This window comes from Aspergillus udagawae (assembly GCF_001078395.1).
Source record: "Aspergillus udagawae IFM 46973 DNA, scaffold_1, whole genome shotgun sequence".
Classification (NCBI taxonomy): domain Eukaryota; kingdom Fungi; phylum Ascomycota; class Eurotiomycetes; order Eurotiales; family Aspergillaceae; genus Aspergillus; species Aspergillus udagawae.
The window spans coordinates 4,031,286-4,050,083 of record NW_025091264.1 but is presented as its reverse complement, the minus strand read 5'-3'; the positions used below and the strand labels follow the sequence as shown (position 1 = coordinate 4,050,083).

The 18,798-nt window shown below is 51.5% G+C and overlaps 8 protein-coding genes across 8 annotated transcripts; 2 read left to right on the top strand and 6 right to left on the bottom strand.

The window, feature by feature from the left end:
• Window positions 1–125: 125 nt before the first annotated feature.
• On the top strand, window positions 126–1,672 carry Aud_001323 (NADH-quinone oxidoreductase subunit D; the record flags this gene model as incomplete). Its single annotated transcript, XM_043286823.1, has 3 exons — window positions 126–779; window positions 849–1,569; window positions 1,635–1,672. 3 exons carry the CDS (start codon window positions 126–128, stop codon window positions 1,670–1,672), a joined length of 1,413 nt encoding a protein of 470 aa, XP_043142758.1.
• A 709-nt stretch (window positions 1,673–2,381) lies between these two features.
• On the bottom strand, window positions 2,382–3,085 carry Aud_001322 (ubiquitin-conjugating enzyme E2; the record flags this gene model as incomplete). The annotated part of the gene is made up of 3 exons (XM_043286822.1): window positions 2,382–2,665; window positions 2,728–2,878; window positions 2,981–3,085. The coding sequence occupies 3 exons, from the start codon at window positions 3,083–3,085 to the stop codon at window positions 2,382–2,384; spliced, it is 540 nt and encodes a 179-aa protein (XP_043142757.1).
• Window positions 3,086–3,862: 777 nt separating this feature from the next.
• Aud_001321 (uncharacterized protein) lies at window positions 3,863–5,196 on the bottom strand (the record flags this gene model as incomplete). Its single annotated transcript, XM_043286821.1, has 3 exons — window positions 3,863–4,695; window positions 4,760–4,916; window positions 4,972–5,196. The coding sequence occupies 3 exons, from the start codon at window positions 5,194–5,196 to the stop codon at window positions 3,863–3,865; spliced, it is 1,215 nt and encodes a 404-aa protein (XP_043142756.1).
• Window positions 5,197–6,934: 1,738 nt separating this feature from the next.
• On the bottom strand, window positions 6,935–8,175 carry Aud_001320 (uncharacterized protein; the record flags this gene model as incomplete). Its single annotated transcript, XM_043286820.1, has 2 exons — window positions 6,935–7,948; window positions 8,005–8,175. 2 exons carry the CDS (start codon window positions 8,173–8,175, stop codon window positions 6,935–6,937), a joined length of 1,185 nt encoding a protein of 394 aa, XP_043142755.1.
• Window positions 8,176–8,780: 605 nt separating this feature from the next.
• On the top strand, window positions 8,781–9,868 carry Aud_001319 (endonuclease/exonuclease/phosphatase family protein; the record flags this gene model as incomplete). Its single annotated transcript, XM_043286819.1, has 2 exons — window positions 8,781–9,288; window positions 9,339–9,868. The coding sequence occupies 2 exons, from the start codon at window positions 8,781–8,783 to the stop codon at window positions 9,866–9,868; spliced, it is 1,038 nt and encodes a 345-aa protein (XP_043142754.1).
• Window positions 9,869–10,068: 200 nt separating this feature from the next.
• Window positions 10,069–12,871, bottom strand: Aud_001318 (putative serine/threonine protein kinase; the record flags this gene model as incomplete). The annotated part of the gene is made up of 4 exons (XM_043286818.1): window positions 10,069–11,973; window positions 12,024–12,193; window positions 12,246–12,360; window positions 12,422–12,871. The coding sequence occupies 4 exons, from the start codon at window positions 12,869–12,871 to the stop codon at window positions 10,069–10,071; spliced, it is 2,640 nt and encodes an 879-aa protein (XP_043142753.1).
• Window positions 12,872–13,630: 759 nt separating this feature from the next.
• Window positions 13,631–15,652, bottom strand: Aud_001317 (aminotransferase-like domain-containing protein; the record flags this gene model as incomplete). The annotated part of the gene is made up of 8 exons (XM_043286817.1): window positions 13,631–13,885; window positions 13,959–14,783; window positions 14,833–14,909; window positions 14,958–15,125; window positions 15,197–15,239; window positions 15,298–15,329; window positions 15,415–15,451; window positions 15,509–15,652. 8 exons carry the CDS (start codon window positions 15,650–15,652, stop codon window positions 13,631–13,633), a joined length of 1,581 nt encoding a protein of 526 aa, XP_043142752.1.
• Window positions 15,653–16,666: 1,014 nt separating this feature from the next.
• Aud_001316 (putative thiamine pyrophosphate enzyme) lies at window positions 16,667–18,596 on the bottom strand (the record flags this gene model as incomplete). Its single annotated transcript, XM_043286816.1, has 3 exons — window positions 16,667–18,295; window positions 18,375–18,497; window positions 18,546–18,596. 3 exons carry the CDS (start codon window positions 18,594–18,596, stop codon window positions 16,667–16,669), a joined length of 1,803 nt encoding a protein of 600 aa, XP_043142751.1.
• Between the last annotated feature and the right edge of the window lie 202 nt (window positions 18,597–18,798).

Genomic DNA, 18,798 nt, shown 5'->3' with positions numbered 1-18,798 from the left:
AATTTGTCCCGCAACCTCCAAACGTCAGTTCGCATTGACCGTCCTGTAAGTGTCCCTCCTTCACTACGTCCGGACTGAGGACAGTCGGCCTGCTTGATCCCTTATCCTTCCTTGCGATATCCCGAATGGCTGCCTCTTTCACCCGTTTGGCGGGCAGTGCGCCCAAGAAGCTCTGTCTTCGTCCCTCTACCTTTGCCAGAAACACCCGTTCGATATCGACGACCCTTCCCCGTCGGTACGCGGAGCCTACCAGCTACCAGGCTACCAGACTGATTCCGACGGATCCGACTTTCACACATCTGGCCAACAAGGCTACCTCAGAGTCCGAGGCTGCCTCGAATCTTGAGTCGCAGGCGGAAGGGGTCGACCGCAAGATCCGTCACTACACTGTCAACTTCGGTCCCCAGCATCCTGCCGCTCACGGTGTGCTTCGGTTAATTCTGGAACTCAATGGCGAAGAAATTGTCCGCTCAGATCCTCATGTCGGACTTCTCCACCGTGGTACCGAGAAGTTGATCGAGTACAAGACCTACATGCAGGCTCTGCCCTACTTCGATCGACTTGACTATGTCTCTATGATGACGAATGAGCAGTGCTTCTCGCTGGCTGTTGAGAAGCTGCTTAACATCGAAGTTCCTGAGAGAGCCAAGTGGATCCGGACTCTGTTCGGGGAAATTACGCGTGTTTTGAACCACCTGATGTCGGTTCTTTCCCACGCCATGGACGTTGGTGCTTTGACACCTTTCCTGTGGGGTTTCGAGGAGCGTGAGAAGCTCATGGTAAGCGGCGTCTAATCCCTTCATCACGTATGATCGGAGAGCAATGCATTGACCTTTGGCCTTCAATAGGAGTTCTACGAGCGTGTCTCCGGTGCCCGTCTACACGCTGCATATGTCCGCCCTGGTGGTGTATCGCAGGACCTTCCCCTTGGCCTTCTCGACGATATCTACCAATGGGCCACCCAGTTCGGCGACCGCATTGACGAGACCGAGGAGCTGCTTACAGATAACCGTATCTGGAAGGCCAGAACTCAAGGTGTTGGTGTTGTCAGCGCAGCTGACGCCCTCAACATGAGTTTCACTGGTGTCATGCTCCGTGGTTCTGGTGTCCCCTGGGATATCCGCAAGTCGCAGCCCTACGATGCCTACGATCAGGTTGAGTTCGACGTTCCTGTCGGTGTCAACGGTGACTGCTACGATCGTTACCTTTGCCGTATGGAGGAGTTCCGCCAGTCCTTGCGCATCATTCACCAGTGCTTGAACAAGATGCCCGCTGGTCCTGTCCGTGTCGAAGACTACAAGATCTCTCCCCCTCCACGTGCCGCCATGAAAGAGAACATGGAGGCTCTGATCCACCACTTCCTTCTCTTCACCAAGGGATATGCTGTCCCTCCTGGTGAGACTTACTCCGCCATTGAGGCCCCCAAGGGTGAAATGGCTGTCTTCCTTGTCAGTGACGGCAGCGAAAGACCCTACCGCTGCAAGATCCGTGCTCCCGGCTTTGCTCATCTGGGTGGATTCGACCAGATCTCTCGTGGTCACCTTCTCGCAGATGCTGTCGCTATTATCGGTGGGTTTCACTGTTTGCAATGTTGATCCCGAGTTCCTTCAGTCTGCTAACATGTCAACTTCTAGGTACAATGGATCTTGTGTTCGGTGAAGTCGACCGGTAGAGATATGTGAATTATTACACAACCTGAATATGTGCAAATGCACATTTAGAGGCAGAGGATAATCAGAAGAGGGCGAGCTCTTCTTGCCGCCTTTCTCTCAGGTCATTCTCAATTTATTCAAAGCGAAAACTGAACAGGCTATCGGTTGAGTGCAAGGGGTGCCAGTGTAAATGGGGACGTGGCGATCGACTGCCGAGCTGTACCAATTCCTTCCCATGGCGTTTTGTTTCCTTCCATTTTCTTTGTTTTCTGCTACCATAACCCTGTTTATAGTGACATGTGAATCTTCAATACAATGTCATGTGCTGAATAGAATTATGGGACTACAGGACTCTTAACGTGGACCACTGCGGTTTCCATCTTGGTCAAAAATGCAAATGAACCATGACAGCCGTTCTGCCTGCTCAGGAAAACTGCTCCAGATTTCATAGCTTAATTCTTTTTGACTACCGGCCTTGACTCGGTGACCAAATGAAAGCCTCTTGCATTTTCACTGCGATGTCGTAGGCTGTTGTATAATAATATGCAGATAAAAGAAACCAAGTGGAGTAGATAGAACTCCAGCAGCACAAGATCCATACCACCCTTCGAACTATGGAGCACCCTAGTTAAAGAAAACAAAGCCCACGCCAACGCCAACGCGAATGCGAACGAATAAAGTGACGAACCGACACCTGAGAATGTCTACAAACCCTTGAATAATGCCAGATTACACATTATCATCATCGTACATGAAAGCGATATCGCGTGGACGGCGCTTGTTATATGAGACGAATTCAGCATCACCAGGAGGCCGTTCGTTGCGGCTATTCGCCGTCAGCATGCTTTGAATACTCATGCAAACGCTTTCAACCGTCTGCACAGGCGACCAGCCCGCAGAGCTGAGGAGGTCGAGGCAGATTATGCCGTTGCTATAAATGTGGGGGTGCATGGGAATGGGTCGTGGGGTATCGGATGTATTAGGGAGTTCGATAAATTGGACTTCTGGTGGTTCTGTGGTATCATTAGCCACGTTGATGCAAGCGCGGGGTCGTGCGGCAAGAGACCGGGCTCACCGATGGGATATTTCGACCCAAAGGTGAATTTGAGTCGGTAAGTTTGGTCTTTGTAGAGCGGGTTGTCGTCAAGAACGTTAATGTCCATTTGCCATTCTTCGAGATTGTCGTCTTTGACTATTGAGATACCGGGCGGGAGATGTTCCTTCATCTGTACAGAGATTGAACGTTAGTTTTCATGTGGTTGTGGCGATGCTGCCGTCTTGTGATCCTGGGTCTAAAGTGCGTTACGATGGCAGGTAAATGCGAGTACCTTCAGGAGCTCCTGTAGATGTACATCCAGCGTCAGTGTATACGATTCTTTATTGAGCGGGGAGATGGAATGCCATACTTTGCTCAAGCGCTTGCCGGCAAACATCTTGGAAGATGAGCCCGTCGAGCGGAGGCTGCGATGTGTTCAAGATACACAAGCTTTGGATGCAACGTCTGACGTAGGGTCAGGTACTGGTCTTTGCGCGGGTGCTAGTATCGAACGCGCATAGAACTGTTAGGGCAGCTGTGTATGACGTCCTGACAAGGCGGGGGCGCTCGATGTCGGTAAGGTAGACGAGTGATTGTGGGGCACCACTCAGCGGAGGAAGCTAGAAGAGAAAATCTCTATCAAGTGAGACGAATTTGTAAAGATTCAGAGCAAAAGAGACTGCTCAAGAACAAGAAAGGTGAGCTTTGCTGGTTGTATATAAAGGGAAACCTCCAAACAGCAGGTACCTCTGGTGGGTAAGGCAGCCGATCACCTGCAGCCGGTCATCTGATTGGTCCGAGAGCATCTGACACTGCGGCACGTGATCCTTTGGATATCAGTCAGGATTATAGCACCTACATGATTCGGTTGGCGCTTCACTTATTAATGACCCGATGACACAACGGTTAAGTAAACAGTCGGTCCACATTTAGGATCATCATTGGGCAGAACAGGTGGCGCGACTTTGAAATTAGGTCGAAAGGCCAATATAGCGACAAAAAGCCCACGGCGAAATGCCAGCAATCAAAACCGAGTATAGGAAAAGCATCTGAATTTGCACAGGGAATCATAGAAATCATATTCGAAGATCAACTCGAACATGATCTGGATACACGAGATATGAACAGGCTCTAAGAAACACGAAAGGAAACTGATCGACTATCGGTCAGAAAATCAAGCATGGGTAGTTCGCTCTCGAGCTTCCCGTTCGATTTTTTCACGCTCTTCATTCTCCTTCATCTCGCGAACCTTGGCCAGAACGACTTCGCGGAAGATCGAGCCGCGTGCGATCTTGCTCAGACTCCGCTTCTTGGTCCCACCAGTTGTACCATCAACAGGCGCAGGGGATGAGCTCTCATTTGCTTCCGTCCCCTCGAGAGGAGGAAATGCTGTTGTGTCATTGGATTTGCTGGGTTCTGCTGCAGATGCTGCCATCTCCGCAGGGCTGGGGATATCGTCCTCTTCGTCTTCCTGCATCTTGAGCGCTTCAATGCGATTCGCCAGCTTGATGATCTCGATTCCTCTCCGGAGACGGGATCGAGCGATGTAGGCGCGGATTTCAGGCAGCAAGTCGCGGTCGCTGGCAGACTCGCCAGTCAGCCACGGGTGTTTCAAGGCTTCCTGCGACGTGGGCCGCTTGGCAGGGTCAGGTTGGAGCAGGCTGAGAATGAAGTCCTTGGCATCCTTGGAGACATCGCGCCAGTAGCGTTCGTGGAAGACGATCCGGGCACAGCGGCATTCTTCGATCAGGTCGGACAGGCTTTCCGATCGGAAGGGCGAGTATCCGCACAGCAGGGTGTACGTGATAACACCGAGGGACCATAAGTCCACGGCCTTGCCGTGGCCTTGCTTGAGCATGACCTCGGGCGCCGCATAACCAAACGAGCCCGCCATGGTCGTGAGGACTTCGGTAGGGTTCTCCAACATTTTCGCGATACCAAAATCGGCCAGCACCAGCGGGGATTTGGGGTCACGAGTGAGATAGAGGAGATTCTCGGGTTTCAGATCTAGACATGAGCCATCATTAATGCGCTGTTCACCAACAGGGAAAAATTGGGCCGAAAGACTGACCTCGGTGGACGATATTCCGTTCGTGAAGGTAGTTCACAGCACCCAGCACCTGCCGGATTGTCTGGGAAGCATCCTTCTCTGTGAATTTGCCGCACTCGCAAATCCGATCAAACAGCTCACCACCAGTGGCCAGCTGAGTGACAATGTAGAATTTGTCCTGATTCACCGTCAGACTGCGATCGGCGAATAGGAAGCTAAGCTCGTGCACCTACCTTGGATTCGAACCAATCTACAAAGTGAACAATGTTGGGGTGATCGAGCGCCTGCAACATCTCCAGCTCGTCGTAGACCATGCGCTCATTGCCGCGGACATTTTTCTTCAGGATGATCTTAATGGCAACCTTTCCCCCGCTGCTCTCTGCTTCACGGACGATACCATAAGTGCCTGCACCTAGCGTCCTGCCAAACCTATACAGAGCTCTGGAAGAGGTGAGCATAATGTCTTCAGTGGGCCTGGGATGATAGAAAAGGAGGCGAGAGGGCTTGGAACACCGTACTTTTTTTCGTAACTCTCGGGCTGCCCGGACAGCTTGTTAAACATAGAAGAGACTAAAGCAACAATGCCATGGTTAGCATCTTTCCGAACATGGGACAGCAGTTCCATAAAAGACGGCGTAGGACAAGAGCGCAAAAGGAAAAGCAGTGAGAAACTCAAATCCCACAGGAATGGCCGAACCAAAGAACACTAGGAGAACGAGTAGTCCAACAAGACTTGCATTACTACTCGAGAGGGCTAACGGTAATGCTAACAGGGACATGATCGCACGACGCAAGCCCCGACCAGCAGGCTCCAGTATTTGAGCGCACGTGAAAAGGATCAATGGTAGGACATATGGTGGAGAGAAGCCAGCCACATCACACAGAGCATTGACGAAGCGAAAACGAAGACAAGCGAGACTCACAACTCATTGTGACGAAGCAGGGTCGGTCTGACAGGGACCCAAGCTCGAAAATAGAACGTTGGTGGAGGGCTGAGGCCAGCGGACAAAACGAAGCTGATAGGAGACCCCGCACGTGAGGGGACAAGGAGGGCGGGGCGAAGGAAATGGATTTTGGAGGGTTTGGGAATGTCGACGACGAGGACGATGTCTGTTTCTGTTCCCTCTCTTATGATTCTATTGAGGGATCAAATGGCACGTCAGTACATGATCTCAACCAGCCAGGACGGAGCGGCGCTTCTCAAGAGTGGACGGAGTACATGAAGTCAATAGGGGAAGGTAAAATAAACATACTGAGCCTCTAGAGATCACTCCGATCGGTGGAATTGATGCAGGTGCACGGGAGGAAAGATGCTGGAGTGTACGAAGTCTCTTCAAGAGAAGTATGAATTGAAGAAATAATGATGTCTGGACCTTGGACTATCCATACTTTATTTAATTTCATCGCACTGTCCAGACTCCAGACCGTCTCTCTGAATCGCCCCGAGTCACACCAGCACAGCCACGGAGTCTTTACCTCCAGCTGGTCGAGCCTTGGGCAGCGGCGGGGCTGATCCAAATATTCCCAAGTGTATGATGGAGTGCTCACTTTAGTACTATACGGAGTAGACTGAGTTCCAAAATCCCAGTGGCTGAGGGTTCTTTTCCCCTATCATTTCACTGAAGTCCTGGCTACCTTCGTAAGTTCGTAATCGGCTACTCTAGGGGCTAAAGTTCAGCCTTGTCAGTCTTCCGCTAAGTTCAACCTCCCTCTGTTAAAATGCATCGTGCGCTTGTCCTATCTATCAAGCAGCTCAGATCTCATGTGTCAGCCGTCTCGCGAATTTCGATCAATCACACCTTGATCATTTCCGCATTGCAAAGAACACTAGGACCCTCATTCCTTCATCAGCATGAAACGCGCCAGCGGCCTTGTGTGACTTTTTTTTGTACCAAAACTGCAGCCTTCTTGAAGCCGGATCCACTTTCAAGGCACCACCCAAAAATAGTGGGACGGGGTCGCAAGCTTGAGACGATCGCTAGAGAGACGGTTGATGGAGTCAATTCTTCATCTGTGATCGCTCATGCCACATCACTTTATTTTTAGTTTTCGTTTCTAGATAGCTCACAAATCATCGCACTCATCAAATATCATGAGCAGATATGCGCTTCAGAACCCCGCGAGATGCAATCAATGGTATACTCCGTACTCTGCCATAAGAACCCCCTAATGTCAAGACAGCTGTCGGGCACTTAGTTACACCTCCAGATACAATTCGTCCAAAACAGAATTGCAGTATGTCTGGTAGTACGCCGCCCCCTTCCAGCCCCGGACCGGAGACCTCAACCCGACCGTCTTCCATCCCTCAGCACGCAGTCGAGCAATCCGCTCCTCCTTGGTCTCCTTGACAATGACTCTTCCCGAACTACCCAGTTTCTCCTGACCATCAGGACCCTCCTTGACTGGACTGAAACTCCAGAATGAAGCAGATCGGCGGAAACTCTTCGACGCTTGACGGGCCGACTGCAACTCCTTGACCTCGTCCATGAGTGCGTGAATGTCGGCGATGCTGGAGTTGATCTGAACTCGCAAGGACTGGAGGGTGCTGTTATATCGTTTAATGGACTCGGCCCGTGACACCGTCACGGGCGGTTGTTTGTGCTCATGCGGTTGAATTTCTTCTCTACCCTGCGCGCGCAGAGTTCTGTTAGGTCCTAGAGGTTTGTGGTTCTTTTCCATGGCTTCTGCATGCAGAATTTTGATAGGACGAGGAGGGGGGCGACACAGTCTGGAAGGTTGATAATATTGACCAGCCTGACGGAGATCGACCGACGACTTGCGAAGTCGAAGGGGCGAAGGCATGAGTCGCTGATCGTCCTGTGGAATGCGGGGTGGAAGGTTCTCTTGAATGTCGAGAGCCAGGTCAACCCAGCCCTCACTATCTGAGATGAAAGGATCATCGTCCGGGCAGTGCATGGTCTTGTCGATGATGTCCGTGATGCTGCTCACGAGGGCCCCGACAGGCGAAGGACTCTCCGAGAAGTCTGACGCAGTCCATGACTCCACCAGCGAAGCAGGACTCGAGCTCTCCGAGTTGACTTCAAGAACTGGAATTGCCGAGGGCAGAATTGCACTGCAGGTGACGAAGCTGTCCAGGGCAGAATTCAGCAGAGGAAGCTTTCTCCGGGAGTAGTTATGGGCTGCTCGGCCCATTTCCTCATAGGAAATGGCGCTGTAGAAATAAAGGTATGTCTTGTAGACCGGATGGATCTGACGACCAAGAGCATGTTAATGCATATATTTTAGTAGCAACAGGCTCTACTCACTGGCTCTTCTAAAGCCTCTAGGATCTCAAATGAACGGGCGGCGCATTGCTTGTACTGACGCTGGAAATAGAGCAGCTTGACATCTTGGATTGTTTTCTTCCATTGCTCTGGGGACTGGGGCGATGGAGAAGTTTCAAAACGAATGAACGTTTTCGCGAATGAGAGAGCCATTTCCAACGAGTACTAGAACGAAAGACCTGGACAATGACTGACTGAACACAGGACATGCATCCCTCCGGGCAATGGGGGACAAACCCAACTGGTGGATAGTAAAAGATGGATGACCGGAAGGAGAGATGGGCGTGTGTAGACTCGAGACGAAACGCGTCGAGGCGTCGTCAACAATGACTAGATGCGCTTAGGATGATTGCGGTTCTGAGCGCTGCATTCACCGGTAGCACTTCAGCCCGGTTGTGATATACCAGGAAGATCTAAAATGATAATGCTGAAAGATACACCACACTTACCTAGTAAATACTCCACTATTGAACATCAAGCCAAATGACATCAAGAGATCAGACCCGTCGAGGGATAATAAACCCATAATGTTGTGGAGAGATTCTAACCTCAAAATGTACGTATAGTACATAAATTAGGTATGTCCGTTGAGTAACCATAGCGCGAGCATGAGGACTATCCGCAGGCAGCCATCATCCATCCCATCTATCCATCCAAGCATTAATAGAAGCAGAACCCAACATACCAAGTGTATTCTCCTAATGACTTCAAAACCAATCCCTGGACTCGCGAAAAAACTACACACAGCAAAATCCGCCATGAGACTCGACCGCGCTAACCCACAACCCTTCTACCACTACTTCAACAACAGCTGGACGCCGATCCGGAGCTCATCAGATATCACCAAAAACCCCAGCACTTCTAATCTTCGTCAATCCTACAGCAAAAACGTAACCAGAATCCGCCTAACAACCTGGAACATCGACTTCCAGACACCCCACGGCCACGAACGCATGGCCGCGGCACTGGAGTACCTGTCCCACCAGCACAGAACCCAGCACGACGACGAGACCCCATCAATCATCTTCCTCCAAGAGATGGTCGGGTCAGATCTCCAGCTTATCCAAGAATCGGGCTGGGTACAGGAGAAGTTCTTCATCACCGATACCAGCAGCGATTATTGGCGCGGGTCCTACGGGACAACGACAATGATCGATAAACAGTTGGTGGTGCGGCGTGTATTCCGGGTGCCGTATTCGAATTCAGGAATGGAGAGAGATGGGTTGTTTGTTGATGTTGATGTTGGCCCCCCGGGGCCCGAGGGTGGTAAGTTGCCTATCACATTTTTTGTAGTGGTTGAAGCTAAGGACACAAAGAATGCATCTTACGACTGTGCAATACTCATCTTGAGAGTCTTGTTTCGCATCCGCCCAGACGTCCGGTGCAGCTACATCTCGCGTCAAGCTTCATGCATGGGTCTGGCCCGGCGCCTGTCCCCGAGGATGAGGGCATGTATGCACCGCCAACTCCCCATGCAGCTATTCTAGCGGGCGACCTTAACGCCTTTGCGCCAGAGGATCGATCCGCGCCGGAGGAGTGTGGTCTCAGAGATGCGTTCTTGAGTCTGGGCGGGAGAGAGGGGACGGAGGAGAGTTTCACGTGGGGTCAGCAGGTGCCGGATTGGATGAGAGAGCAGTTTGGGTGTAGTCGTATGGACAAGATCCTGTATTGTGGTGGGGTTGAGGCGAAGAGTCTGAAAAGGATTGGAGAAGGGGTCACCGTGACGGTTACTTCTCAGGGAGATCACTCCGACAGCGAGGACGAAAATTACTCGAATGAAGAGGTCTGGGTCACGGATCACTTGGGTCTACAGGGGGAGTTCGAAGTCTTGCCGTCGAGCTGTTGATTTACAATTGAAGTTGAGAGACGCTATATTGCCAATTGTCTTTATTTGGGGGTTATGTACAGTATCCATCATGAGCTTCGTTGATCAATACGGACTTGACAGACGTTGTGTTCAATAGACAATCTGTCTGTTCTTCCAAGTATCCATCCAAGCGCCGGTCGCAAGATCTTAGGTCAAACACCTCAAAAGAAACCCAACGTTCATTCAGCCTGTTCAGATATTGACGGCCGACGTCTTGCTGTCTCTGGAACGACGGCGACTCGGGACAACGCATCTCCGGTTGCAGAGAGAGCATCCAGAAAATCGCCCAAAAGTCTGTCCAGCTCGGCAGTCACAGTGCTTTCTTCCGCCCCGGCCGTCAGAGCCTCAAGTTGCGGCGGTACGAGATCCGGAAAGTAGACCGGCTCCATATCATCCCTCGTAGCCGGGCGCGGATCCCGCCGGGCAGTTGGTAAAGGCTCAATCATAGGCGACTCAGTCAGCGTGGGAAAGGGTTGGTGGGGCTCCAGTTCTTTGGATGGAATGGCGGTGGGAAATGGTTCCGTGTGCGAGGGTTGAACGCCGATTTCTCTGCTGTTCTCCCAGATCACTGACTGCGAGTCTTCCTCATCTGGCCCCGGCCCGTCTAACACTGACGACCGTTCAAAGTCACCGTAGCCCACCGATTCTAGCGTCTCCGGTAGCTCCTTGTTGAAAAAATGCCCATGTGCTTCAGAAAGCTCACCAGGAGGCGTAGGAGGACGGTCAAACTTGAAGGGATTATAGTCTGTATCAGAGTGAGCTGAGATATCGGAGCCAGTCGATGCTGAGGTGGACGGTCGCGAATCCCCAGGCTCTCCAATGGTGGACTGTCGAATAGTAGCTGATGGCTGAAGCTCGGGAAGCGGCGCTCGAAGGGTATCGTGGCGGCCGGGTTCTTCGCTATCCAGCGGCTTAGCGGCAGTCATGTCCGGGAAAGTCCAGTCCATAGTTGCTCGTTTGTCTTTCTGTTGGGCCTCATCCGGGAAGGTCCAGTCCATGGTTGCCCGTTTATCCTCCTGTTGCGACTCCGACACCTTTGGTGACTGTGCCCTCTCCGGTTCAGCCTGCTCTGCTTCCGACGGTTGCATAAATACCGGAAATTTCCAGTCCATCGTCGGAGGGCGTGGGCCCGTCTGGGGCTGATAAGTTAGCTGCTCGGATTCGTCATTATCATCCGCATCACGACTCGATGATCGTGACCTGCCTTCAACAGAATTGTGTTGCTGGCGACCGGTGGACCTATTGGCTCTGATTGTATCTGCGTCTGCGAGTTGGAACGGCTGTGCCGATGCAGCTCCAGCCGCATAATGCGACGAGTCGAATGAGCCGATGTCAATGTCAATGAATGTAGACGTCACGGAAGACCGGTCTGTCTCCGTGCGAAGGGGCAGATCAGACGCTGGAGGCTTGGGCTCAATGGGCACAAAATCGTTCTTCGTTTCGTACTTATAACTCGGCATGTCTTCGTTAAATAGCCCCTCCATTGCCGCAGCGCCTCGGCGGACACGCTCGTCGAAGTTGGCCTTGTCTTCCACGGACATTTCGGATCCGGCTGGCTCATCGAAGGGATCGCGATCCTGCTGAGCTGTCGTCGTCGGGCTCATCTCCTCTTCTAGCTCGGCTAACGAGGCGGCTATCCGATCCAGATCAATGACGGAAAACCTCCGTTCAAAGCCATCTGTTGTACTGAAGTTCCAGTCTTCTTCGAAGTCTGGCTCATAGTCGGGGAATTCCGCAGCGGCAGCACCTCCCGGATGGAATAACGAGATTCGCTGCCCTCCCCGCTGAGACCATTGATAGTAGATGCGTACCAACTCGCTGAGTGAAGAAGTCGGGTACTGCTCCTCGGTTCCAGCAATGTACGAATGTGACATGATGTCTGCCATTGTAGGGCGCGATATGGGATCTGACTCGAGGGCGAATGATACTAGGTCTTTAAGGCCGTCACTGTATTCTTCATTTGCGAGACGCGGTGTGGTACGGTTGAGTTGCCTTCCAATTTGCATCCGTTCCCGTAAATTGGAGTTCGGAGGATTCCCCGTTGCGAATTCGAAGAGAGTGCAACCATATGCCCACACGTCGACCTTGACTTGTCAGTATTTTCAAGGGATTGAGCAGAGATGGACAGCCTCACCTCACTTCCATATTTATGGGCTTCGCCTCGAGTTGAGAACATTTCCGGGGGCATCCAGTGAGGCGTCCCGATCCAGGTTGATCGCTTGTCCACGTGCGACTGGAGTACTCCCGCTACACCGAAATCGCAGATCTGGAGCCGTCCCTCCTCGTGGATCAAGATGTTCGCAGCTACCAAAAGCTTCAGCGGTGAATCAAAACCAGACAGCAGAGGCCTACATACCTTTAATGTCCCGATGGATGATACCAGCCTCGTGGATTGCACGCAAGCCAACAGCCAACTCTCGCGCGATGGGGATGATGAATCTTTCATCAAGCTTATCACCAGTTGCTCTCATCTAAACATTGCAAAGTCAGAAGATGACAAGCGGAGGGAAACAGTAACGACGCAGGGCCTACCAAAGTCCTAACGCTACCACCAGGGCAGTACTCGCAGACCAGCCACAACTGGCTATGGATAGAGATGGCCTCAATCAACTCGTTGATGTTTTTCGCACCAGCATCCTTGACCTGTTTCATAACTTTCGTCTCATGTATGAAATCCTTAATGGATTCGTCCTTAAGGTCTCTCACAGATTTGTAGTCCATCGAGTCAATATCCATCACCTTGATCGCGACGACATTGCGCGAAGGTAGCTGGTGGCCCTTGTAGACACGACCGTAGGAACCCTTCCCAATCAATTCTTCAAACTCATACGGCGGCGGCTCTGTTTTTGCTCTGCGACACATCTCGCGCACGGCGGCGCCTTGTTCACGTGCTAGCTTGATGGCTTCTGCTTTGTGCTTGCTGATGGCAGCCGCCATCGCGGACGTTGGGTCCAGAAACCCTGAGGCGCGAGTGTTGTCCATATTGAGGTACACAATAAGGCCCACAGTTGCAATAGAAAGGATTTATTTGAGCAGGCAGAGCTGACTCAAAAGGTCCTCGAGGCGTCGGCCGATAAGCTAGCCTGCGCGATTCTCACTGCCTCCGGCGAAGGCATAAACAGCGAATACTGATGCTCAATCACAGACAGGTCTGAGATATCCCAATCCCAGACACGCTTCGTGAGCCAGTGGCGGATATTAAGCGCAAAGTGATGTGTTGTTCACCTCGCCAGCGCCTGTTTCGCCATCAAGGAAAGTCGTTAAAAGGACACCCCAGCCTCAAATTAACATGGTCCACGGAACCTAATGTAGCGATAAACAGGATCTGGTAATATTTACCCAGGTTGATCCCGGTACTTTCTTTCCCAAACCTCGTAGAAGTGTCGAAGAGAGCTATACAAGAAACACGGTGATCTTTCGTTCTCCTCGTGAGTGAGAATGTGGGTGTGAGAGTGAAACCACGCTAAACAGCGGACACTAATTTAGCCCCAAATCGGCGACTCCAATTTGTGCGTCTAAAGGTGGGCTACCTTTTTAGCCTGAACAACACTCACTGTACTGACAATCAACCTTTCGGCCAGAAGTCTACTCCTGTTCAGTTTACGCCATCCTATTCAGCTCGTAGGAATCAAGAACATTGTATTCAGAATCTATGGAGTTTCCCAAGCTAATGAATAAATTCAGGGTAAATATATCACGCTTCACGTTCTATTCCCGTAGGTTGCGTAGGACCATCTCCATCTACAAAGAGAACTCGGTTCTGAGGGCAGTTGCAAACCGAGCGATAGCCTCTGCAATGTTTTCCGAGCTGGCAGCCGCAAAGGTAGCGCGGAAGAACAAGTTGCCCTCGTTGCGACCAGCTGCGGTAAACCAGCTGCCTCGGGAGACGAGCACGCCGTTATTCACCGCAGCATGGAAGATAGCTTCTTCGATAGCCTCGCGGGTCTTACCCGAAGGCACGGCAGGATGCTTCTGCCAATCGATCTCAATCCAATGCTAAGAGTTTATTAGTGTCAGTCAATTTGCCTTCGGACCATGATTGTCAAATCGCAGGTGAAGGAATACTCACAAACATTCCTGCGGCGGGAGGGTTCCACTTAGCGATCTCCCTGGGAAGATATTTCTCACAAGCATTGACAATGGCGTCTCTGCGACCGGTGTATTGCATACGCAGGTTGATCAACCAGTCCAGGTAGCCAGAGTGGCCCCAATGTTCGTCCAGAAGCTTGAACAGAACAATCTGTGAGATGCCGCTTGGATGTTGGGCAGATGTTTCGCAATTGCGCATGAATCGTTCGACAATCTGCTCCGGGCCAACGATCCAACCGGTCCGCGAGCCAGGTGAAAGAACCTTGGAGAAGGATTCAAGTCGGAGCACACGCCCATCGACATCTAGGCTGAGGTATGACGGAATGAGAGACTTGATGAATTCATCGTGACTGGCAGGAGGAGGGACAGGCTCGCGGTCGGGTCCGGTGTATGGCTGCATCTGCAAGAAGTAGTAAGGCTCATCTTCCACGATAATCAAGTCGTGCTTCTGTGCCACCTTGTATACAGCCTTTCGTCTCTCCAGCTGCTGCGTGGCACCGGTAGGGTTCTGTCCAGTTGGAATCGTGTACAGGACAAATGGCTTGCGGCTGCCCCGAGAAGCTTCATCCCAGTTGCTCAAGACCTCGTCGAGCGAGTCGGGCAAAAGACCTTCTGCATCCATCTTGACCGATGCCACCTTGACTCCCAATGGAAGAGCGGTCTCCTTGGCGCTAGAGAATGTATACTCCTCCATCAGGATGTAGTCGCCTCTGGTGCAGAGCATTCGGAGTACAGTATCCCACCCATATGTGCTACCAGCATTCAAGCAACATTGCCAGTCGGCGTATGGGGGGTTGTGAATAAGCTGATTCTGTTAATCGCCGCAAATACTTTGGTTCTTCAGGAGCTCATACCTCGGTATGCTCCGTCACAAATCTGAGGAGCTGGGGGGAACCAGTCGATTGTCCATAGTTAAGAGCAACCTCGAGGTCTGCGGAAAAATCAGCAACGGTTATGTTCCTTGAAGTTCCTTACGTACCGTAAAGGCTTCTGCCAGCTTGGACATCCCCTTTCTTGGCGGTCAGGACAGCGCCCGATTCCTGGGTCTCCTGGGGGGAAAATCCCGGCGGCGTTGGGACCTTGACGCTAATCTCTTCGAAAGGGAAATATTCTGGCGACGGCAGACCACCGCCCAACGAGATGAGACCTACAATAGTTTAACATCAGCATTTCGCCTGGACCAACACGAGCACGAAGAGATGTGACGGGATGAGATACCTGGAGTCTTAAGGTAACGCGCTGCACCCTTCAATGTAGATTGCTAAAGGCAAAATTTAGCCCCGTTGCCATTCAACCAGTTGATGATCCAGCGAACTAACCTGTCGGGACTTTGCTTCTTCAGAGAGGTAGTCTTGAGATTGATCAGCGAGATGCTCCACGGCGACCATGATAGGTGTATGCGTCTGGCAACAATCCGGACGACTGGAAAGACTTACGATCCCACCGCTTCGCTTTTGGCTTAGTATAGCATGACTGGAGAAAACAAGGGAATCAGCGCCATTCGCAACCCCTCCAACCGTATGTGCTCACAGTGCTCTTGAACATATCACTGCTCGTAGCAGGCGCAATCCCTGTAGGGATTGGCGCACTCTTCGCTCTCAAACCCGCAATGCCATCGACTGTTAATGGGCTGGCAGACGTATCCGTGCCCTTAAGGTCGATCGAAGGACTCATTTCTGGTCTCGGGGATTCTGGTCTGGTGGCGGAATAGTAATTAAAATTGTCCAGGTAAGTTAGATCTGTCTGCGATATTCACAATAAGTATCCAGGCCTGGAGACAATGTGGCAATCAAAAAGAGTACTAACAAAACAATAGCAGATAACCCCCGTCGATCAGTGCAGGGGGAATGTCCGGCAATTTGAGTCACGATACCAACGCCATTTTTGTCTCCGCCGACGACACATCCGAAAATGGCGGGTCCGTTCCGCCCGATGGGGGTTGACGTCTTGACGAATCTGCATTCCTCAATGTATGAGAGAGGTCACGCACAACTGTCATTGTTCGAAGCTGGGAAGCCCCAGAGAGCGCGCTGGACTCTCAATGGACGGAAGATATCCCTGCTGTGTTTCTCTTATCTAATTGACCTGTTGTATCCGCGCTCTTGGGTCGCGATTAAGTCACTGATCATCTACAGGGCGCGGGAGGAGAACGCTAGCAGATTGCCTAATTGGGTTAGTTGCACGGTATTGTACAGCTCAATACGCTTTCATAACTGCCATCACCAGGAGTGCTTGTCGTTGAGGACACTTAACAAGGCCTTAGGAACATAACAATTGCAGTTGAAGTTGTTCTTAGGTCTATACCTAGTAATAATTACATAGGAACCCTGACTGAACTCTCTGTTTGTTCTGTGGAATGCATCTCTCTACCTACCTAATTTTTAACTCGTACACAGCGTCAACTGTAATAATTTGCCCCCCCCGCACGCATAGATAAGGCTATCGCCGGGATCGGAGCCAGTTGATTGATAAGTGCCGGACAACCGATAAACACTTCAGCGTCAAGCACAACTCTCGATGAGAATGGCGACACTGCCCTGGGACAGTTATCATCAAAATGAATTAAATCCTAGGCCGCTAGGCTAAAATCTGCTCTATAGAGATGCCGAGAGATACAATTGGTGGATAGAGTCATCGACTAGGCGAAAGCATCCAACTAGAAAAAGGGCTGATGATATTATAACTCCTCTATCTCTTCTCAACATACTTTCCAGTGGTCCCATCTAGCTGGGCTTCCAGGACAGCTGCAGTCCCGTTGAGCACACTCTGGATAGCCTCTGGTAGGAGCTTTCCTAGCTCGGCTACTGTAGCCGCGCGACCAGCCCAAAGCTCACCTCCAGCTGCAGCCTTCGCGATGCCTGAATAATCTGGGGTAGGAGCGAAAGAGATATTGAGATCTTCGTTCGTTGCGCGCGAGCCATCTCCATTGGGGTGAACCAGAAGCATGCTTCTGCGAGGTGCATTCCAGCCTCTGTTGTTCAGCACAATCGTGAGCACTGGAATATTGTAGCGCCGGGCAATCCAGTAAACGGAGCCTGGTACTGAGAAGAGGAACGTCCCGTCGCCCACCACCTGGCACACGAATCTACCCTTGTTCTTACCACCGTGCTGATCATCGGTAGCTAGCTTGATTCCCAAGGCACCGCCACCGGACCATCCCAGGCCGCCGCCACCGCAGTTGATCCAGGATTTGGGCAGGGTAGCATTGATCTGGTCGGCTACAGTCGCAGTAAGGGTCACCGCTTCAATGGCCCAGATGGTGTCTTCTGGGCAAGATTTCCGGACTTGAGCCATGAGGTAAGACGCATTCAATGAAGCGTCATCGCCTCCCGAAGGTACTACAGCAAGGTCTGCAACAGCTTGACGCGTCTTCTTATATTCTTCTTCCCGGCGCCGACCGAATGCGACTTGTTCTTCAGAATTGGCCACATCCTGCAGAGCCTTGCTAGACGCGACGAAGTCGTTGATCTGCTTGAATGCAGTCGCGGACTCCGCCCGAAAAGTTGCTAGAGAGGGAATGTAGAAGACAGGGATTTGCTGCTTGAGCGGATCGACGTCAATGTGGATGATCTTGGCTGAATCCGATGGCTTGCACTGTGTTGGGATCCATGGTACATCGCAATCGGCAACTAGGATGAAGTCGGCGGTCTTGATAGCGTCATGGACACCATAACGGAGTCCTAACGACGCAGGATGGTCGCCCGGAAAGCACATGTCGCATCCGCCCGTGTCCAAAACCCGGAGTCCCTTGAACGTATCGGCCAGTGTGACTAGCTCTTTCATCCCTCGAGCAGAGCGACCTGAGTAGCCCACGATTGCTAGAGGCTCTTTGGCAGCGGCCAAATGAGAGGCGATCAGCTCGACGCCCTCTGGCGTCAAAGCCGATGGTGCAACTGGTCCCCAGACGCCTTGAGTCAGCGTGTAGGGCTGTATCTCCTCTTCCATAACCTCTCGAGCACCTGTCAGGTAAACGGGTCCTTTCGGGTCACTTGTCGCAAACTGAAGTGCCCGGTTAACCATCTGTTTTATGTTCTTGCCAGATTTGATTTCGGCCGAATAACGACAGTACTGAGACACAATCTGTTTCTGGTCGGGAACGTCTTGGATCCAGTGTATGTATTCGGTGCGGGAGCCGCGCATCTCTCCCTCAATTGTGAATGGGGAGAGGCCAGCGAAGATTAGAACCGGAGCACGACCGCAGGAAGCGTTGTGTACAGCAGCGGCTAGGCCTTGTGTTCCGACATCTACGTGAACAATCACGCACTGAGGCTTTCCGGTAAGTCGAGCGTAGCCATCTGCCATAGAGAGAGCGACCATCTAGCGTGGGTGAGACAATGTCAGCAGATTGGAGTCGAAACCATCCCGAATTAGACACTGTATGAGAATCTAGAAATACCTCATTGGGGCAGGTGATGATCTTTGGAAATTGGTCTGGCTTCTCCTTTTGGCCCTTGACCATGGCCTCCAGGATCGATGGATGGTCGGAGCCCAAGTTGACGAACGTATGTGTGACTCCAGCCTGTAGAAGTCAGCCACTGAGACTTATTTGATGGCTAAAGCTTTCTACCTCCCAAAGCGCCTCGAAGAAGGCGAAAGATGCGGTATAAACCCTGGTCATAGCATTGTCAGCTCTTGAAGGTGTAGATAAATTAGAATGAGCACCACCTACATCGTTGGATCTACCAGTAGAAGATTGAAGCGAGGAGAGCAACGTCACTTGATGGTAAGCAAGGACTCTAGATTATTAAAACGGGTGAAGAGAGACAGACTCAGATTTCCTATAAATACCAGCAACTCAGCGGAACCCTCGCCGCGATGGA